The sequence below is a fragment of the Crocuta crocuta genome, unplaced genomic scaffold (genome assembly GCF_008692635.1).
Source record: "Crocuta crocuta isolate KB4526 unplaced genomic scaffold, BGI_CrCroc_1.0 scaffold377, whole genome shotgun sequence".
Classification (NCBI taxonomy): Eukaryota; Metazoa; Chordata; class Mammalia; order Carnivora; family Hyaenidae; genus Crocuta; species Crocuta crocuta.
The window spans coordinates 2,995,913-3,017,821 of record NW_027528209.1 but is presented as its reverse complement, the minus strand read 5'-3'; the positions used below and the strand labels follow the sequence as shown (position 1 = coordinate 3,017,821).

General features: G+C 44.9%; 1 protein-coding gene across 3 annotated transcripts in view; it reads left to right on the top strand.

Moving 5' to 3' along the window:
* The window catches only part of ZNF608 (zinc finger protein 608), a 114,872-nt gene that overhangs the window by 44,636 nt on the left and 48,327 nt on the right, over window positions 1–21,909 (top strand). For all 3 annotated transcript variants that reach the window (XM_077753023.1, XM_077753025.1, XM_077753026.1), the window contains exon 3: window positions 8,923–9,178. In XM_077753023.1, coding sequence (XP_077609149.1) covers window positions 8,923–9,178 — 256 coding nt within the window. The remainder of the gene's footprint in view (window positions 1–8,922; window positions 9,179–21,909) is intronic.

The following is a 21,909-nucleotide window of genomic DNA, read 5'->3' as shown; positions in this document are numbered from 1 at the left end:
CGTGGAAAGCTTTACCGAGTCGTTTGTTTCGATTCACTATGGAATTAAAATTTCAAAGCTTTCATGAATTTACTGAAATTGATCAGATTTTCGGATCAGCATTTGGGAAGTATGGAAGAAAGAGAGGCGAGATGTTCACACGCTCTCTCTTAGACATGAAATGGATGTAAGTGGGCAGAGTTTAGATTTTTGCAGGAGGGAGAGCGAATGGCACCAAGGTGGTATCCTGGGCAGAGTTGTCCCCTTCTGTAGGTGACCCTCCATGCTTGGGAGAAGCAGATTTTTGATCCAGGCCAAGGTACCATCCTGGTTCTCATACAGTGTGACTCAGGCACTTCTTTACTATTGAATTTGTTGTGATGTGCATGTATTGCATTTATAATTTAAGTGTATCAGATTTTAATGGAAGATATTCTTTTTTTTTTTTTTTTTCCCTTGGGAAGCTACTCTTTTTAGCAGTCTCAAGTGAGATTCCCTAATACAACTTGGAGAAAAGAACCACTGTTGCTTGAGAATAAAAAATAAAGTGACTTTCCCCAAATAGGCCCTTCTTTTCTTTTATTCCTCCCTTTTTTCCTTAAAATGTGTGTGTGCAGTAGGATGAGAGCCCTGTGACTGGTCCCTAATTTCAAGGAGAAGTCCAGGTCATAAAAAGATGGGCAGTGTCTGCTAAGCTCTTCATTCAGGTATTTTGAAATTGATTTGCTTAGGATGATAGTTGCACCCCTGTTAAAGCCAAATCCAGAGTTAAAAATCCAGAATTTTATCACTGAGCTGTTGGTTCGTTTCTCGTTTTACTCCTAGGGGACTGGGAACCAGGTCGAATGGATGGAAATGGGATTTATGTGGAAATTTTCAGGACTGCAGCTTTTGTTGGGAAATCCAGGAACTCGGGAAAAGAAATAGCGAAAGGAGACAGACTTCTAAGAACCTTTGCTGTGTTCTCCTTTTTTTGCCGCTTCTTTTTGTGTTTTAAGTAACTTTGGAAATGGGCAGGATGAGAGAAAATCAGAGAACCCTTACGGACAACATATGAAAACACTGGTCGATTTCGTGGTCCTCTCTGAGCAGCCAAAGATGTCAGCGGCACTTTTCAAACAGGGGGAGTCTGTGCCTCCACGGTAGGACCTGTTTTGTTTGCAGAGGACGCAAATGAAACTTAAGGGCATGACACCTGATGTGTGCTGGTGGCGTCAGCCCTCCGGGACGGAGCCATCGTGTCCGCTGCACCTGCCCTTGAGTACTGTGCTGGAGCCCTGCCCAGTTGGGGGCCTTCTGCGGGAGAATTCCATTTGGCAGCAAAACAAAAACAAATTTAAGACACTGAATCAAGTAGTTGAATTATATATACTCTCTGTACTCTGTACCTTCTGTTTGGCTTTGAAAACTGCCACGTCTAGACAATGAACGTCTGGTCACTGTTGTGGAAAGTCACGTTGCTGGCCTTTATGTGTCTGTGCTTTGTGACCTGCACATAGGGCCGGTTCTGAGGTGACACCCCCACAGTGACCTCCCCCCGGTGCTGCCTGCAGTCATCCAGGCGGTACCATAGAGTGACCCCGGATCGGCACTCGATGACTTTGGCATGATTGGAAATGGAATCAGCTGTTGGGGGTTCAGAGCCCTGGTCCGGTCCCGGAGTCCCACCCTGCCAGGTCCGTAAAAGCCCTTTAGCAGTTGAATCTGTGTTTTTTTTTTTTTATTTTTTTTTTATTTAGGGCGGCCTCTGGTCTTCACACCTGGAAATGAGCGAGTGAAAATAATGGTCTCATTCCCAGCCATTGTGTGTAGCTGTAGCTTTTAGGGCTGGTTGATTTAAAGTAACAAAACCAAACCAGAGCTTTGGTTTCATTGAGGCCTTTGAGTGAGTTTTCCAGAAGGGATTGCAGTATTTGCTCATTAGATGCCCCACAAGGCACTGTTCTGAACTCTATGCGAAAAACAAAAAACCAAGCGATTCAGGTGTGTGGCTTCTAATATACAGACAAGGGTCAGAAATCACCCTAGGAGGAAGGTTTCTTTCCATCTCCTTGTGTCGTACTTTACATTTAGAAGAGATGGCTTTTCCTCTTAGACTACTGTGGGTTCAAGTTCAACCTTGAGTGGCCCTTTTTTAAAAAAAATTTTTAACACTCATTCATTTTTGAGAGTCAGAGAGACAGGTGTGAGCAGGGAAGGGACAGAGAGAGAGGAAGACACAGAAACCGAAACAGGCTCCAGGCTCTGAGCTGTCAGCACAGAGCCTGATGTTGGGCTAGAACTCACGGATCGCGAGATCATGACCTGAGCTGAAGTTGAACGCTTAACTGACTGAGCCACCCAGATGTCCCTTGAGTGGCCTTTGAAGTTTCTTTTCCCAAATTTCCTTTTTCCCCATCTGTAAATACTTGGCCTGTCATAATCTTGCAAAGACTGAGTGAGAGCATGTATAGTATTATCCCTCTACGTAATAGGGGTGAAACTGTATCTTGCCCACCCCACCCCCACCCCCGTTGCTAGTAATTTTACAAGAAGGCCCATGGATTTTAAAATCCGAGGTTTGGCCTTGAATCAGTTGTCTATCCCGCAACATCTTGAGCATTCCCCTCTATAAAATGGGGATGTCGAGACATAAGAGAGATAGGAAATGTCTGATGTGTGGTGCCGTTAACTGAGAGCTCCCCCATGTTGGTTAGAGAACCAAGCTGTTGAGTGGAAGTTGCTTTTTGATCGTGGGTCTGGAAGGAGAAGTCTCCACCCCATTTAGGAAAGACAGCATTAGGAGTGGCCGGCATTTGTTCAGGCTTCTCTATCGGGGATGGAAATTCAACCTTGACAGTTCATTTAGGAGAAGAGATCCGTTTTTCTTCGAAGCTTCCCTTCTTTGCTAATGAAGCAACAGCCATGTCAGGCATCAAGGGTGGTTAAAATGCAGAGCGAGAGACTGTGGCCGTGGTCACCCTCAAAGAGCTGTGATTTCCCCTACATGAAGTGCAGTCTCTGTCTAATGCGTTTTAAATTAAAGAGGTGACAATGGGCAATCTCGTAAAACAGCCACATACCACGATCAGGAGAAAATGTGAGCATTAAGTAATGGTGCCCTAGCATGCTCACGGAATGTAAAAAATATTGATGGAGCGAAATAGAACCCCGTTTCCCCCCTGCTTGCTGTTGTTCAGAGAATTCCGTGACTGAGGGGTTAATAGCCAGATGCGCGTGGAGACTTTTGCAAGAGAGGGAAGAGACCACGAGGGCAGGCTCCCGCATCAGGGTTCAGACCTTCCATTGAGGCTTGCCTGTCCCTGTCCCTGCCCCTGCCCCTGGCCGCCCCGTCTCCCTCTGCCTGGCTGCACCACATCCTGCTGCAGATCACCTGTCTCTTTGTCAGGTCTGAGGGGTGAGGGAGTGCCGGCCAGGGTGCCTCCAGCCCTGCTCTGCCGACCCTTCCCTGTGGGCTGCCGGTTTCCCGGTACTGGAGCCCGTCACTGGCCGACACAGTCAGGCTGGAGTGAGTCAGGGCTGCTACCACGAACACCCCTGCTTTGGAGCCTTCCTTGCCCATCGGCATTCAGGAAGCCCTTGAAATAAGGTGAACTGAGAAAATACTGCCAGAATCTCTCTGCGCATTCCCCCCCNCGTGATGGCTGTTTCCCTGCTTCTATTTTTTGGGCTCTAATAGGTTACATCAGTGTCCCATCAAGATGACAGAGAAGAGCTTTGACAAACGAACCACTGCTAACGCCGGCCAGTTCTCTATTCTGGTCTTTTTCTTCTGCATGTTAGTATTATTAGACTAATAATTCCCCATAATTCCCCACTGACTTTTACCTGGGATATCTGATTAGAACCACTGTAGAGTACCTTCCCCCTGCAAAGGGTATTCATAACTGCCTCTCGGGAATTGTCTTTGAATGTAGCAAATCCTACATTGATTTCTTTTCAGTTCAGGTCTCAGGTATATTTGTAATAATGATAATAACACTGGCAATGGCGATAGTTCATGTTTATGGAGCACAGCTCCCTACCCGGACCTAAACCAGGGTTGTTTGTTTGATCTCGTGCAGTAGTCCCTTCAGGCATGGATTATTTCCATTTTCCGATGAAGCCGTTGAGTCCCAGACAGGTCAGGTGACGTTGCCTAAAGGTTATGTAGCTGAAGGTGGAGGTAGGAATCGGAAGTTTGAAGACTGATCCCTGCACTGCCCTGCCTTGCGCTACATGCTGTGTTTTGCACTCAGGCCCTAGATACGGCCCCTGGGATGTGGTTCTGAAATTAGAGATGTAATTCTGCTGTACTTGTGTGAGTATCTGATGATGAGTGCCACAGTCTTGCTAATTAGGCAGTAAGTCCAGGACAGCTTGGGCTGGACCTGCTCCTGTCCCGCTAGCAATTTGCGTGATGCTTGGCACGTAGAGGGTGTGTAGGTATTATTTACTAGTGGTGGTGGGGGGGGGGAGGCGCTATGCGATCAAGTTGCGACAACTCAGAGACGACTTTTGGGGGAGCAGCAACACATGAAAAAGAGGTGCGACCTTAGATTAGTAGGAGATTTTGTAGGGGTACGGGACTCCTCAGGATCTGGTGTAAAATTGGGGGGCGATTTGGCTGGGTCGAATGCTGCCAGATGCCAGTGTATGAAAGAAGCAGTATTTTTCCCCAGGCTGAGCTTCTCAGGGTTAAGCCCTTTTTCTTATACTTTTAACACACTTTAACTGCACTTAACCATGCATTTGGAGGGGATTATAGATTTATATTAAATATAGTAGGATATAAAAAGAGCTTTGTAAGGTTGCATGCAGGGTTAGAGAACTGTAATATCAGACCTGGGACTTTTCCCCCCCCTCTTTTTCAGAGCCAGCATTTACTGAGCTAAGCACTTTGCTGAGCCTTCACTTTATATGAATTATCTCATTGAGTCTTCGCTGTGACCCAGTGGGTGCGATTGTTATTCTTACTCCCATTTCTTAGATCCAGACATGGAGCCTCTGAGTAGCCCGGTTCCTTGCTCAGGGGTCCCCCACAGCAAGTAACAGGGAGGTAGGGGTTCGAACTCCTCACAACCCCAGGTCCACCACTACCAAGCCCTCCTAGGGACCATTGCCTCCCGTCCCCCCCGCCAGCCTCTTCATGAGCCTCATTGAAGAAGTTACGGTTCCATCTGTGGATGAATGACCTGGAAATCAGGGTGCAGTGGAGTTGATCTTTTGTGGGAGGTAAAAACACTACTGAAAATCCTTCCAGATCCTGCTTTACATATGGTGCATGTGGCTTTGTTTTAGACGCCGTAAGATTCACATGAGAACTGAAACCTTTTGAAGGGGGGCACCTCTTACTGTGGGCATTGGCTGGCAGAAAGAATTAGCAACGCTGTATATTGTTTTATTTCTTTTTTAAAAAATTTGTTTAATGTTTATTTTTGAGAGACAGAACGCAAGAGGGGGAGAGGCAGAGAGAGAGGGAGACACAGAATCTGAAGCAGGCTCCAGGCTCTGAGCTGTCAGCACAGAGCCCGACACGCGTCTCAAACTCACCAACTGCAAGATCATGACCTGAGCCGAAATTGGATGCTTAACCGGCTGAGCCACCCAGGCGTCCCAAACACTGAATTATTTCCCTTCCACCTCCCTCTTGTCTCCTTGTGTGCGTACTTGAACTCCTGCTGCTTATAGAATGCTTTTGTATTCTCCCTTGGGCTGTCACCAGAGGTACCTTATGGCCCTTGTGCAAATGTGAGCCATGTTTCTCTCTAGAATGAGGAGGCTGGACGAGGTGGTCTTCTAAGGGCAGACATTCTGGGATTATCTCAGGGGAGACAAGTGCAAACTCAGCTGGTCCCTGCAGGGCCTAAGTCCTGTCGGTTGATGCCACGAGGAATCGTAGGCCAAGCCTCGTACATTATCTAATTATTGTTTTAAGAGATAGTAGACATTCAGACTTGTCCCTAATTTTTGGTGCTGGCAAAAAATTGTCATGTTTTAAAAGGTAGCAGATCTACCCTTATGAAACCCCTCCCTCCTCTGTGAGCTCTGGGGAAGAGGGGTTTCCAGGAGGCCACATGGGTGTGATCTTCATGCTGCGCTCCAAATTCTGAAATCCCAAGGGAGAAAAGTTCCCCTTTCTTCTCTCACTGGTAGTGGTGGTGCTTGTAGGAATGGCAGCTTCTGAGCTGTCTTGAAGCCAGTATTGTGGAAATAACGAGAAATTCGCTGTTAAGTCAGTTGAATGTCTTAACTGTGTTACCTGTTGAGTTTTCCTGTCGACTTGGAAGTGCTTTAAAGCCTATTATTGCATTAGAGGACTGTTGATGATTAAGTTCATATTTATAGTTGGACTCTCTGAACTTTAGCTTGTCCTTGTAAAACATGTGGGGACAGGGCTCCAAGGTCTCCTCGATTAACGCTATCAGCTAAGGGTTTTTCACCGCATTTGGATTGTGTGAGTGGAAATAAACACTGTTAAGCTGCTAGTAAACCCAGGATACCTTGGCCTCTTCTCTCAAGCCTTCTACATTCTTTAGAAATTTGATCTTTGGAGTCACTTAAATATCCAGGTAGTGGGTTCGTGTGTGTGTGTGTGTGTGTGTGTGTGTGTGTGTCTGTATGCAGATATAGTCAGAGTTGGGGTTATATTGAAATAGGGATTCCTGTTTTGAGGAAAACGGCCATTAGTGAGGTTAAGTAACTGTCCAAAGTCACATGCTAATTATAATTATCATCAGAGTTTGAGCCAAAATCCTAGCGTCCAGCATGCCCAGTCCTTAAGACTTTGTATTGCAGGCTTTGCCTTCTTGTATCCTCATCTCCCAAAGGGAATTCATGCTTTCCCTTAGCTGCCTTACCTTCTTTTATTTCATCTTATTTTCTTGTTTATCCAATTGAAACTATATTCTCTTACAATTAACGCCGGCTGTCAATCAAGTGATATAAAGAGTATTTTGAGAATATTGTTCCGTTTTGTCTTTCCAGTTTCTATGTGTAGCAACCAATTATAGCCATTTTATGACTAACTATACAAATTAACAGTTTGTTGGCAAACATGAAGAAAAAAAACTACAGTAGCCGGCTTATCATTTTTCTTGGCCTTTTTTTTTTTTTTTTTTAATTCTGGAAAGTGGTTCTAAACGTTTTAGTTGTAATAAAGACTACAAGGTAGCAATGGAGTTTTTAGCATCCCCCCCGCCCCGCATTTCCTCCCTTGGAACCCCTTTCTACATTTGTCAGCTCAGTTTTAAAATAGGAACTATCAGTGTGAACTTTGATCCACATTAAGCCGCATTTACGCGAAAGCATAAATTACTGGATCTGAGGTTTGGGACCGTTAAATGCTTTTCTTTCTTGGGCTCTGTGATCAAGAATGCAGAACAATAAAAAGCATGGAGCAAAAGAAGTTTTATGGCAGCTTTGAGACCAGGAAATTAAGTTTCTTTAGCATGCAGATGGGCGAAGGGCTGTTCTCTTGCATCTTGGATCACTCAGGCAAGTGAACGTCAGTTGATCATTTTAGTGAAAGGCAAACTGTAGAAATGGTTCCTACAGTCATATGAACAAGGAGCCCACACACATGACTGTTTAAGCTGTTTAATCAGGAGCACACTTCCTCATGTAACTTGCCTTGAAATGCACCCTGCGTGTGTATGTGTGTGTGTTTTCAACAACAAAGACTATGTAATGGCACGTCTGTAGCTAAGCATTGATTTCTTAACGAACGTTAGTTGGGGATATATGAACTGCAGACCAAGATGGCGTTTTACCAGAAAAACCTCCTCTGTGTCGTTTCTACACAGATGATTGATTACGTCAGCTGATAAAGTGCACAAGGGGGTCCTCCCTTATAGCTAGGTGCTATCTGTGTGTAGCTTGAGGACATGGGAGAGCCATCTGGAGTCAGGGTGCAGATGGGCTTTGCATTGGGGTCTTCCACATTTGACCACCTGTCAGCAGGGCCAAAACTATTCTGTACCAGTGATAACGGTAGTTGAAACAGGTCGGTTGAGAGAATGAGTTGGTTGGAGATGTGCCTACTTAGTACATGCATCGCCTTTGGTTTTGTTATGGCCAAGCTTCTGAATGTTTTATGGTAAAGATCTCTTTTCCTGCTCTCCAGGACGGGGGTGCAAAGGACATAGCATTGCACCGTAAGCTCTTATATTGGCTGTCAGGTCTGTTTCCTGGGATTTTGAGGGCGGAATCCTGGGACTTGGTCAAACTCCTCAGGGATCTTTTTCCAAGTTGAACTGCAAAGGGACGTGTGGCATTGGAGAAACTGCTAATTCTGCTGACGTTGGGTACAGGCCTTTATTTCCCCATTTATATGAATTCTGCTAAACCTTGCAGTAGAACACTTAATTAGGAGTTGATGCTTAATACATGCTAATAATATCCGGTTTATGTGTTTGAGTGTGTATAATCAAGTTTATGTATTTTACATATTCAGCAGAGCAAGCTAATGTATTTTCGTAGTGATTTAATTCATTACGGTTTATAAAGTACTTTGAAAACAATTTTAGTCCATCTCCTGTGCTCAAGTGTCCACTGGTGCCTCTGTGGTATTTATTGGAGCTCCTCCTTTGGAAGCTATCGTAGTTTTGCACGTAAGATTTTGTTACACATAGGGAAGAGTCTTAATTTTGCAGAGCATAGGTCACGCACATTGGCCGAAGCTAACTGTCATCCGTCGGTGAATTTAGGACCTTGAAATCCTGCCTGTCTATTCAGGAAGCAAGAGCCCCAATGTTTANGAAAAAAAAAAAAAAAAAAAAAAAAAAAATCAAACGCTCATTTCTAGTCTCCTTTATATTTTGGTCCCACGAAAGCACTCGAAGTCTCTTCTCCTTGCAAATGGAATTTGGAATGGTGATGTGTTCTAGAAGTGATGTAAACAGATTGCATTAAAAAGCGCTCAGAGAATGCAGCACCACTGCAGTAAGCCTGTCTGTCTTTCAGGTTGACCCCCTGTTTACAGTGCCAGCGCCGCCACCGCCGATTTCCAGCAGCCTCACGCCTCAGATTCTGCCCTCCTACTTTTCCCCATCTTCATCCAATATTGCAGCACCGGTTGAACAGCTTTTGGTTCGGACTCGTTCCGTGGGTGTCAATACATGTGAAGTTGGAGTAGTGACAGAGCCAGAGTGTCTGGGGCCCTGTGAACCTGGGACCAGTGTGAATTTGGAAGGGATCGTGTGGCATGAAACAGAAGAAGGTAAATACAATTTACTTTTATCTATTTCCCCCCTGATGTGTTACTTTTTGTCCGCCGATAAGGGGACTTTGTTTTGCCGTATTCAGAGAGGAAAGAAACGTGGTTTTCATACCGTCTGGATTTCTGTTGAAATAAGAACTATGTTTCTCTTGTCCCTTCATGGCGGCTTTGACACTTGGGACGGGTGCGGTGTCCCTAAAAGTGGTCTGCGCTTCAGATGCCAGCACAGAAGGACTGGGAAGCAAGGGCGAGGGTTACCCTTTCCCCTGAGGGGGATCATGGGAATTGGGAAGATGGATCAATCTCAGGTTTACTTTCTTCTCGGTGTGCCAGCCGGTCTCTGTGTCTTGATGTGGTTGTTCTTGGGTTGTTAAGGTTTAAGTTGACCTGCTGCATCGGGCAAGGGTTCTTGGTGTAGCAAGGGCCATGGCCGTGATTTGGCTGCGGCTGGTCAGTGCTCAGGGCTAACGAAGCCCAAGGTCAGAGGCTTGAGCCCCCGTCGAACCAGTCATTTCTCTTCTTTGACTTGGGGACATAGCACCTTCCCTGCCCCTAAGTTCAGCAGGCCATCTGGCAAGTGTAATCCAATAGTCAGAAGACAAGTGGATTAGGATTAGTCTGTCATTGCTGTTAGAAACATAAATGTGGCATATAGCAGACCTACTGTGGACCCAAACTATGGTGGGCCCCATCTCATAGCACACGTGCCCCAGGCGAACAAAGGAAAGTGAAGAACACAGGAGAAACCTTTTCTTTGCCTCAAAGCTAGATTGGTCAAGGAGCAGGGAGGTGACAGGTGTCAATGTCATGGACAGATGGGAGAGGAGTAAGGGCAAGGACAAGGGTAACCAGAAAGGTCTGAGGTTCAGAATCACTGTTCAGGGCTCGATGTAGCAAGGGGGAAAATGGAGGGCTCAGACTCGCAGGAGAAAAAGGAAAATACGTGCCAAGGAGACTTGATTGGATGGGAAGGGGGGATATATTGGAGGTCATTGCTGGGAAAGAAGTAGTTGAGAAAAAAGAACGAAGAATAGGGCCATACCAGGGAACGAAAGGCGAGGACAACCCTGAAGAATGGAAATCAGGTGACAGATGTGAGTGTAATCGTCAGAAGGCGGAACAGAACGCACGCTGTTTCAAGGTAGAAAAGCAAAACTCGTAGGAAAATCTCCAAAATCTTGAAAGATAGATTTCGTAACTGGTTACAGCATTTCGTAGACAACGTAGTAAGGAAAGATAATTCTATAAGAAGGATTCAGAGAAGGTGAACGAAAGCGGCAGATACGAAGAGCTCTCCTGTTTGCTCAACCGAAAGTGCTAGTTAAAATTTACTTTTAGCTTTAGAAATGTTTGGTGTTTGGTGGGGGCCCCCGTGCTCTGTGTTCTTTTAACCAGGAAGCCATTTGAATTGGCTTCTCTGCAACCAGGTTGGGCGGAACTGGCATAAAAGCTGGAATTCAAGGTTTTCTTTCTTGCTTATGTCTCTGCAAGGGATCCCGTGTGGGGAGCAAGCTCCTCTCCTGTTGGCTCTCTGCGTTGCACACACTTTGCCTTCTCGGGTTTTCCTTAGAGCAGAAGTGGCAGCTAAGGGTGTCTGACTGGTATCTTGGCGAGAAAAGTACAGAGAAGGACTCAAGACATGAATCTAAGGTTGTAGTTAATTAGTCTAGGTACCGATTTTTCAGGAACGGAAGAAGATGTGGAAAAGCTAAGCGTTAATTTCCATAGACTTGAAAGAAAGATTTTTCTTGTACTTGAGTCTCTCACTCGTTTGGGTGAAGGGCTGCCTTCCATTGATTTCTCAGCTACGACCCAGCGCCCATCGGTTTATTGCTTGTCATACTTTTATTTATTCCCGTGTGGGACAGGACCGACTTTCCTGCAGTGCAACCTCACTGGGCGGTAGATGTTGTAAAATGAGCCACAAACTTTCTGGAATGCCTGTGAGTCTCGGGTTATTTTTCATGTGGCCTAGAAGTCTGCTTGGTTTTGACTTGAACCTCAGCTTCTACTGAGAGATGGGGTTACTTAGAAAAAAGCGAATTGTATTCAAAAGCCGTAGTAACTCTGGGCAAACGGTCACAGAGCTTTGTGGTGTTTCATTCTTACGATGATTATGTTTTGGTTGGTTTTAGTTGGTGGCGATGCAGGTATGGCCTCCCCAATTCTGCTCTGTTCTCTGACAAGTACATCTCCTCTGAGTCTGTGCACCTGCTTCTGTGTGCTGTCATCCATCCGTCCCCGAGGGCGTCTTCCCTCCCCTCCTGGGGCACCCTGACCGCTTTAGGTGCTTCTCACACACAGGAGTGGAACCTTCTGCAGCTCCAAGCCTTCTTTTTATTGCTTCCCACGATCCAGGATTTGGAATGTATGGATGTTGACGGTGGTGACAGGAAGGAGCTAGAGCAGTGAATAGAGTTATTCTTGCTGAATAAACGAAACTTCCGACCTCCTCAGAATTTAAGAACCCTCCTTAGTAAGACCCTGGACCGTAAGATGTGTGTTTAACGCACAACCATTTTCAAGAGCGTTCCATTTGCATTCCCCCCCCCCCCTTCTCAGTAGAGCTTGTTTGAAGCTCTTGTACCAATTTAAAAATTAAACCCACTTGGCCGTTCATTTTTCCCTTTGGGGAAAAACAAGGAGAGGAACAGAACAAAGACGTCTGGAGCCGGTTATGGGGCAGAGCTACAAGGGGATGGTTTGGGAAGAAGGAGAGGAAAGGAAGCCACATTAGTGTTCTAGAATGGGGGTTTCACTCACAAAAGGCAAGTGGAGCACTCAGGAAACAGGCAGGAAACTCAGTCCATAGGACATTAGTCCTAAAGTCCTATAGATTGAGTTGAAAAAAAAAATTCTTCCCTGGTAGTTTCATGTTGAGGTTATTGTGTACCTGGTGGTGTTTTTTTATAAACCTAATTCATTATGTGCATTCGTAGGTGTGTGAAGGGTGTGTGTGTGTGTGTGCGTGCGTGCGCACGCACGTGCACGTCTATATTTAAGATCCTAGAAGTTTTAAGAGCTCATATCTGTAGGCTTTGGGGAACATTGAGTGTTCTTGTGATTTTTTTGTTGTTGTTTTTGATTTGGGGGAAGGTAGTGGGGAACAGCAAGACTGAACTCTGAAATCCCCACTAAATACTCATTATTTCTTGTGCTGGGAATTCCTCATTTGTGGAGGGTTCTTTGAGTCACAGACTTACCCCTTAGTGTTACCACCAGCGCATGGAGTCCTGCTTGCCCGAGAACCAGACTGTCCTCGGGAGTAATGTGTTACGAGAGAAGTTCCCTCTGGAAATAATTAGTGGGTTTCAGAGCGTGCTTAATAGGAGAGAAAAACTATTACTGCGTTTGGATGTTTAGTTATTCTACTCTGTTCTTGCTTCTTTAAGGTGAGTGCGTAGGAGCAATGAGATATTGTACAAAATGACTCTCAGATGTTGGAAAGAATTTCCTTAGCATTTCACTCCTGACATTTGGGACACACATGCCTGTGTATAGTTATTTGTTTGGAAATTTGCTCGTTTGGGGGGGGGGCGGGGGAGGTAAAACTGGGAAAAAATTTGGAGTGTACAAGCAGCGTGTGTAAATACATACCTGTTGAGTTTGGCTCTTTAAGTCTTAGGAATGCATTTTCGTTTGGAGTTTTATTAAATCATATTTCTTCTTGGACTTTTCCTCCTTCCCCGTTTTTTTGCCCTCTCCCGAGAACATACCTGGTTCTGCTGTGAAGCTGTGTTTGCTTGTTACAACTCTCATTTACTGTGGCCTTTAAAATGTGTGTAGGTGTTGGCCTGGGGTTCTCAACCCTGTGCCTTTGAATTACCCGGAGAGCTATTAAAACACACCCAGGCTCCACTTCCAGGCGTTTGCTCGGTCTGGGACGCAGTTTGGTCTGGTTTGGTGACCTGGCATTGGTGGGTTCTCCCCCCGCCCCCCCCAGTGCTCCCTAGGGGATTCTAATGTGCAGACAATGTCTCAGGGGAAAGAGGGGATGTCCTAACCCTTTGCAAGCTGCTTGACCCTTTCCCTTTAAGGAAGTCACTGGGTTACTGCCTCATTTTCTCGGGGATGAGATGGACAGACAGCCTTGCTCTAGTTACCTTACAGGGTAGATAATGTCTGTCCGGGTGCTATACTGTGGCTGGTGCATCACCGTTTCCTCCCTGTGCTGATGAGAAAGAGGGTCCGTCGTTTAATCCTGAACCTACACTTCACACAGGTTTGGGGGCATAATGAATATCTAATTTGTACCACTCTTCCTGATTTATTCATATGGTAGCCCGGACCTTCCTGTGTGATTCTTCACCAAGCCAGAAATGGTAGCTTCATTTCCGTGTGGTCCCTACTGAATTATTTTTGAAAGAGTTCAGAAACCCAGAGTATTAAAGAAAAGTTAATAGTAAAGTAGCAAATAAAAGATTGGACTCCCAGCCTCACTGGGAGCTTTCAGAGGGGACAGTGAAAATGCAAATGGCAGCTTATTAAAGTGAGTAAGTGTGTGTTTTTTAGAGAAGACTTATTAACACCTGGCGTAAGAGGAAGAATGGTTCTTTGCGCTTCTTCGTCTGATGTTCTGTGTGTTTTCCAAGAACAGCGGTCTCGGGAATTAATGTTTCCAAGAACAGCGGTCTTGGGGAAGTCAGTGATTGCCTTCAAGCCACGAGAAGTGTTCAGTTCTTCTGCTTCCCCTGCATCTCCAAAGTCATAAAGAGGATAGTGTTTACATGTGGAGTAGAGGGGTTTCAAGTTCATTCATTCAAAGGCAAAAGATACCGTATAAACTGATGACAGATCTGGCATATGGTATGGTTACTCCTATTCTGAGGTCTTGACTTACCAAACTCATTACTGGAACTCGAACTTTCTTTTTCAGTTTTGATTTGAGAAGAGATTAAATACGGATCCAGGCTCACTGTGTTTTCGGTATCGGAGCATGGGGTTGGTGGGATACTTTTTTTTCTTTTTTCTTTTTTTTTCTTTCTCTCTTTTTTTTTTTTTTTTTACCAAGTGAAATGTTATTACTTATTGAGGTATTTCCCAGTGATATTATAAATTCCGCTTTGACTCACAAGGCGAGTAAGATGCCCGCTTTCGCTTCTGCATTTCATTAGCTGCCATACCAGTGAGGATCAGAACTATGCAGTCATGGGGAACGTGAAGATTGCTAACGGGCAATCTTCCTCCTCTCAGCGATGTGCTAAATGGAGGTAAACCAGTCCCCGGTCTGTGAGTTTGGCAGGTGGGCACAGTCAGTTAATCACTGAGCTAGGGAGGAAAGGCATCCAGCCTTGCTCTTCAACGAGAACTCAACAGAGGGTGAGAGGGCAGGAGGAAATACCTACTAGTCAGGGCCGCTCTGTGTACTGGCCATACATTTTCTCCTCACCCTGTTGGGCAGTCTTGCAGTGATGGTTGCCAATGAAAAGTGGACGTTGGTCACCGTTGGTGGCAGAGAAGCTCCAGGATGGGCCTTCCCAAGCGCACAAGTGCCACATATTTTGACGTGCGAACGGCAACCCAGATAGTAAGCCATATTTGTGTATTTGCTGGGCCACGTACCGCCTTGGTTATCTGATTATTCTCTGATCAGTGGCGAGAAGCTTTTTTTAATAAAAATAAACTTGGTCTGAGGATATATATATTATAAACACTTATAATACATACCAAAGGTATTTGGTTTTTTAACATTACGGAAACTCGGGTTACCAGTTTCACAGAAAAAGCAGAAATTAAAAATGGCGGCCAGGTGTGTGTAGTGGGCGCTCTGTAGATTTGTGAATGAAGGGGAGTATAAGGAAGGGACCAAAGGAAGGCTCGTCTGGGCCATCTTCCTGGGTTTTCCTTTCCTCTGGACCTACCTGTTTTCTGCTTTCCTGATGAGGTAATGGGGCCACCATGTGATACGATGAGTGATGGTGTGTTTTGCTGGAAAGCAATACCATAGTCACGTCACTGCTTGTCAGTGTGAAAAATAAGCTGCTATTAGGTAGGATTCAGCTTCATGTGTTTAGACCAAACATTTGTTCTTTTTGTGTCACTTGTGTGTATATTTTGCTGTTGACATTAGGTGTTAAGTAATGAAGCAGTCAGTTTTAACTCACTGTGTAAAGGGTTTTTGTGAACCTTTGGGTGGTTAATATGGTAGCTAAACTTACTCTTAGATGTGAATACAGAATGTAAGACATGTAAAATTTAACTTCCCTTAGGACTTGAGTATAATAATACGGGACTTAAGAAGCTCTGTTATAAGATTTGCGTGTGTAGTTTTGTCCTTTGCTTTTCTTTTCCCTGTAAGTAAGTTGGTAAGAAAATCTTGAGTCTTAATATTATAGTGACTTTGAACTGAAGATATACTTTCTTTTCTTCTTTTCTTTCTCTCTTTCTTTCTATTTTTCTTTTCTTTCTTTTCTTTCTCTCTCTTTCTTTTCTTTCTTTTCTTTCTTTTCTTTCTTTCTTTCTTTTCTTTCTTCCTTTCTTCTTTCTTTTCTCTCTTTCTTTCTCNTTTGCTGGAAAGCAATACCATAGTCACGTCACTGCTTGTCAGTGTGAAAAATAAGCTGCTATTAGGTAGGATTCAGCTTCATGTGTTTAGACCAAACATTTGTTCTTTTTGTGTCGCTTGTGTGTATATTTTGCTGTTGACATTAGGTGTTAAGTAACGAAGCAGTCAGTTTTAACTCAGTGTGTAAAGGGTTTTTGTGAACCTTTGGGTGGTTAATATGGTAGCTAAACTTACTCTTAGATGTGAATACAGAATGTAAGACATGTAAAATTTAACTTCCCTTAGGACTTGAGTATAATAATACGGGACTTAAGAAGCTCTGTTATAAGATTTGCGTGTGTAGTTTTGTCCTTTGCTTTTCTTTTCCCTGTAAGTAAGTTGGTAAGAAAATCTTGAGTCTTAATATTATAGTGACTTTGAACTGAAGATATACTTTCTTTTCTTCTTTTCTTTCTCTTTCTTTCTTTTCTTTCTTTTCTTTCTTTTTCTTTCTTCCTTTCTTCTCTTTATTTTCTCTTTCTTTCTTTTCTTTCTTCCTTTCTTTTCTTTCTTTTCTTTCTTTCTTTCTTTCTTTCTTTCTTTGAGAGAGGGGGCACACGGGGGAGGGGCAGAGGGAGATGGAGAGGGAGAAAGAGAATTTTAAGCAGGTTCCATGCCCAGCACAGAGCCCCAGAAGGGACTGGATCTCAGGATCATGAGATCATGACCTGAGCTGAAATCAAGAGTCAGATGCTTAACCGACACAGCCACTCAGGCGCCCCTGAAGAAGGTATATTTTCTAATCACAAAATGAAGATCCTCTCATTGGTTGCAAAGAATAGTTTTTGGCAGACCTGGGAATATTGATGGCAAGGATTTCATTAACTTTTTAAAATACAGTCTTTATAGCAACTTTATTGAGATCTAATTCACACAGCATACAGTCCCTCCACGTAAAGTGGATACTTCAGTGTTTTTTCTTTTTAATGTATTAAGAGTCCTGCAGCCATCACACCAGTTAACTTTCGAACATTTTCATTACGTCCAGGAATCCCTGTACCCATCAGAAGTCACTACCACCTACCCCAGCCCCCATTTCATTGGCTTAGTACATCTTCGTCTTCGACTCTTCATTGCTTTTATGTGTATTTTATGGATGAGAGAAAGGATTGATTTGTTGAGTGTTTGTACCAGGCATTGTGCTAGACAGTCCTTCCAGATAGTAATTTCCTTTAATCCTTAGAACAGAATCCAAAGTAAACCATTAGTATCTGTTTTTTTACGAAGGAGATTTAGCAAGGGATTTCCCTGTACAAGGCAACAAACTTGGTTGGATCTGGAGACGCCTGGCTCTTTTTTTTTCCCCTAATGTTTATTTGAGAGAGAGAGAGAGAACACGAGTGAATGGGGGAGGAGCAGAGCAAGAGAGGGAGACAAAGAATCCGAAGCAGGCTCTAGGCTCTGAGCTGTCAGCACAGAACCCGGCGCAGGGCTCGAACCCACAACCATGAGATCATGACCTGAGCTGAAGTCGGACACTCAACCGACTGAGCCACCCAGGCATGCTGGAGACCCCTTGCTGTTCACACCTGCTCCTACCTAGTTTTGTGGGATTTCCACTGCACAAAAGCACCCACATATTTCACGAAGCACTCTTGGGAAAGTGGGCGTGAGATGTGATGTAGTAATTGGAGTTTTTATTTTTTAAGCACAGAACGATAGGAAATTCTTTATAGTGGGAGCATCTGATTTGGCAGGAGTCACCGAGTCAGCTTCAGCTGGGTGGATGTCTACAAACCATCCCTTTCTGCCCCACTAAGCTGGAAGCTTCTGTAGTCCACAGATCCCATCTGTTTTGTTCACTGTTGGATCCCCAGCGCCTGGCACAAAGTCAGTGTGCCGTACATATTTGTTGAATGTTGAATAAATTCACGGAACAAAGTGATACGGTCTTGATACCTGTTTAAGTTTGCGTCGCATAGCTTTCTAGGCAAGAATATGTTCCTTTTAAATGAAGTTTGGCCTCGACGATCTGGAAAATGTAGCTCTGGAAATCTACTTTCTCCCTGAATTTTTTTTTTTTTTTTTTTAGGGGTGGGGAGGGAAGCCATTATAGAATGTGATTACATTGTATTATAATATGCCTTCCAACCTTGCTCTGACTAGACCAATCTCTAAACAAAGGGGCAACAAAATAATTTGGTTTGCTTTTTCCCTTCAGTCCTTCATATCCTCAGTATGGTTTTAATTTTCTAACGATAGAAGGAATACCTGGCCATTGTAGGACACTTGCAGAGGGGAAACACCCAAAAATGAGAAGGAAGAATATCACCTTTATTCTCACTCTTCAGGCAACCACTTTATTTTTTGGTTTACTCCTTAGCTTTTTGTTTATTTTATTTTACTTTTTTAAAGTTTATCCATTTATTCTGAGAGGGCATGCGCGTGCATGCACGCGCACATCAGTGGGGTAAGGGGCAGAGAAGGAGGGAGAGGGACTCCCAGGCAGGCTGTGCACTGTCTGTGCAGGGCTGGACGTGGCACTCACACTCAGGAACCGTGAGATCATGACCTGAGCTGAAACTAAGAGTCAGATGCTCAGCTGACTGAGCCACCCAGGCGCCCCTCCTTAGCTTTTAAAATATGCATTTTTAAAAAATGTAATTGACATCATTTGGTAAATACACTTTTGAATATTGCTTTTTCTTTTAACCTTAACATTAAACCATAAGCATTTCTGATGTTACTACACCACTTTCCAAGACATTTTTCTCTTGATATAAAACATTTTATGGAATGGACACATGAAATTTAATTCGAATCCCTGTAAGGATGGGTATTTCCATTGCCTTCAGCCTCTTAGTTAAAAGTATCACACTGCAGGGGCGCCTGGGTGGCTTAGTCGGTTAAACGTCCGACTTTCGCTTAGGTCGTGATCTCGCGGTTCGTGGGTTCGAGCCCCGCATCGGGCTCTGTGCTGACTGCCAGTTTAGAGCCTGGAGCCTGTTTCAGAGTCTGTGACTCCCTCTTTCTCTGACCCTCCCATGCTCACGCTGTCTCTCTCTCTCTCCTAGAAATAAATAAAATATTTAAAAAAAAAAAGTATCACACTGCATCCTGTATGTTTGTGTGTGAAGGATTTGTATCGTTTTAGGACTTTGCACCTATTACTCCAGGGTCAGCTTTCGGGAAACAGTCACTGAGTCAAAGGACACAGACGGTTTTTGTAGGCTTATTAAAGGCTTTTGCTTAACTGCTTTCCCGAAAGGTTGCACCAGTTTACCTGGCCCTGATTGAGAATGCTGTCCTCATATAGCCTTCCTGACTTGGGGCTCTCTGACATTTTCATGACAAAGGGATGAGGTCATGAGTCAAATGCATAGTCTCCAGTGCCCACATCCGGGGTCCCTACCCAGAAAGGGAATGAGACCTCCTTTCCCTTGTAGTAAAAACCACTGGTTCAGCAGAGAAAGCAGGCGTGCCAATAAGGGTCTCCAGTTGGCATGCAGCCAGGGGTATGGCCTGGCCGGGCTTTGCTCTGGATGACACAGAGGTTTAGATTCCACTAATGCTTGTGTCTAGAGTGAAATTTTACAGCCGCCCCCCCGTGAAGGAAGTTAAGAAAAACTTTGAGGCATGAGGAATTCAAACAGTTGGGGGCACAAATTGGTCTGTCAAGTATCCATTCGGAACCGCGAGCAATCTAAGCCACTCCTCTTTCCGTCTCTGCAAATATCTTCTTTTGGATTCTGCTCCTTCAGAAGAAGGATGGACGAAGGACAGAATCTTTACAGAAAACCTTTGCACCCTGTGATTTGTCGATAATATGTAATTTGTCACGTTATGTGTTCAAGCTGAGTGTGGATCTTTCCCTAGCGCAGCCCAGCCTCGCCCTGCCCCCTTAGCCACTTCCCTTGGCTGTTTTCTTGAGCAGCTGCAGTGGGAGGAACTGTCCAGGTTTTTAAAAAGTTTTAATGTTTTATTTATTTCTGAGAGAGAGAGAGAGAGAGCAGGGGAGGGTCAGAGAGAGAGGGAGACACAGAATCCAAAGCAGACTCCAGGCTCTGAGCTAGCTGTCAGCACAGAGCCCGACGCGGGGCTCAAACCCACAAACTGTGAGATCATGACCTGAGCCGAAGTCGGACGCTTAACCGACTGAGCCACCCAGGTGCCCCTCCAGGTTGTTTTTAAAAGTAATACCTGCTCGGGCGCCTGGGTGGCCCAGTCGGTTAAGCTTACGGCTCTTGATCTCGGCTCAGGTCGTGATCTCTTGTTTCATGAGTTCGAGCCCCACATCAGCCTCCATGCTGACAGTGGGGAGCCTGCTTGGCATCCCCTCTCTCCCTCTCTGTTTCTGCCTCTCACCTGCCCTCTCTTTCTCTCTCTCAAAAATAAACAAACAAACTTAAAAACAATAATATCTACTAAAGTGTTCTCATACGTACCCTTCCCCACCCTTTCTGTGCTCAAATAAGACTGGCTTATAGTTTCCTGGCAAAAGGAGAATAGACTATAATCCAGGGGAAGGTCTGGCCTGTCTGAAGGTGCAAAAAGCCGTTCTCAGCAAAGAAGCTTGCAGGAATTAGGCTCCCGGGTCACAACTGCCAGGGTATCTAGCAAAGTCCGATGTAACAGTCAGGAGACCCAAGACAGGTCGGCTACAAGGCGATGTGAGTTAGGCAAGACGCATGCCACACATTTGATAATTGCCCATAACTGCGTAGGAAATGGAGCGGTTTTAAACGTGCCACCCCATGTGTGGCGTTCATTTCAAATTAAGCCTTGTGACTCAAATATGTATCTGAAACACTTTGATGGTATTTTTGCTCCCTGGGTGTTAGAAGGAGGCCGTTCCCTTTACATGACACGTGGCAGTCTTGGCACGTCTGAACAACTGAATGCTTTTGCCTGGGAAACCTCACCACACTCTGCCAACACCATCTAATTAATTAGCGTTTCTCTGGTGCGTGGAAGGCTCCTGTCATGAGCCCTTTTAGTCTTGTGGGGAAACTGAGGCATGGGCGATCCAGCTCTGTGTCCTTTCTGGATTTCTAGTTTGTACCTGACGTGATCAGCCTTTCCTTGTTTTTAAATCTGTGTGTGTGTGTGTGTGTATGAATGCAACCAATTATTTTAAAAATATGCTAAAAGGCAAATAAACATTTGCTTGTCAGTTGGAGGTTTTGACTGAAATGTGGGAACTTCATTCGGCGTATAGAGTGACATGTTTTTTTTTTAAATTTAATATTCACCAAATATTTTTGCAAAAATACCCAAAATGTTGGTTTTTGACTACACATTTCATAACTAGAGGAAAAACGGCCAACCCCTTGCCATACCTCAGAGGCAGTGGCCCACGTTCTCTGGCCCGGTGGGCAGCCAGAATCCTCGGGGAGACTCAGCGGTACATCTGCACAGTCTGTATGTTGTCATGTACATGTCTTCTCGATATCCACAGTGACAGACAACTTTTGAAGTAGGTCGAGTTGAAAGAGCTGACTGAGAACACTTAGTGTGTGTCATTTCGCTTGAGGAGCATCACAGGCCAGTTTGTTGAAAGGGAACCCACGACCTTCCTCGGCTTCCCGAGGATACCAGCAGCTTCTGGAAATACGAAGAGCCAGCCAGTCCCAGGCAGTGCTCGCGGGGGTGGGGGAGAGGGGACTCTTCTAGCACCTTGAGCGTCCACATGTTACTTCTTACTCAAACAAACGTACTGGGGGCGGGGTGAATACTGGGAGCACAGAAGACCCATAATTGGGTTGGAAGTCTTGCTTTCGCACTCTGAGCCTGGATCGCCACTGGTGGCAGGAAGCGTGTGCTCTGAGGTGTTCGGAGCTCAATGGGTCCCTGAATACCCAAGGGCAGGAAAGTGATGAGGCTATAGACCGGAAGGATGGCCGTCTTCTTTAGATTGAGCTTGTCTGTCCCATGAAACCTGTGCTTGGGAAGGGTGACCAAAAAGGCGGTGTCCTGTTCACAGGGAGTTCTAAAAACAGTGGCAGGTTCTAAGCTGGTGGTGGGACGGATGACCCCAGTGGGATTCGGGGAAATCCCGGGCCAGCTTGCACAGAAGCAGAGCGCAGTGAGGCACTGACGCTGATATTGACGACCCATTACTCTTGAGTGATTCAGAAGGAGAGCAATTAACCACAGAATCCTCAGTCAGTTACTAGAGAATCCAAAGTGCACGGCCTCTAGGACATCCCCCTTTCTGTCTGACTTTCAAATTAAATGTCTTGAAATA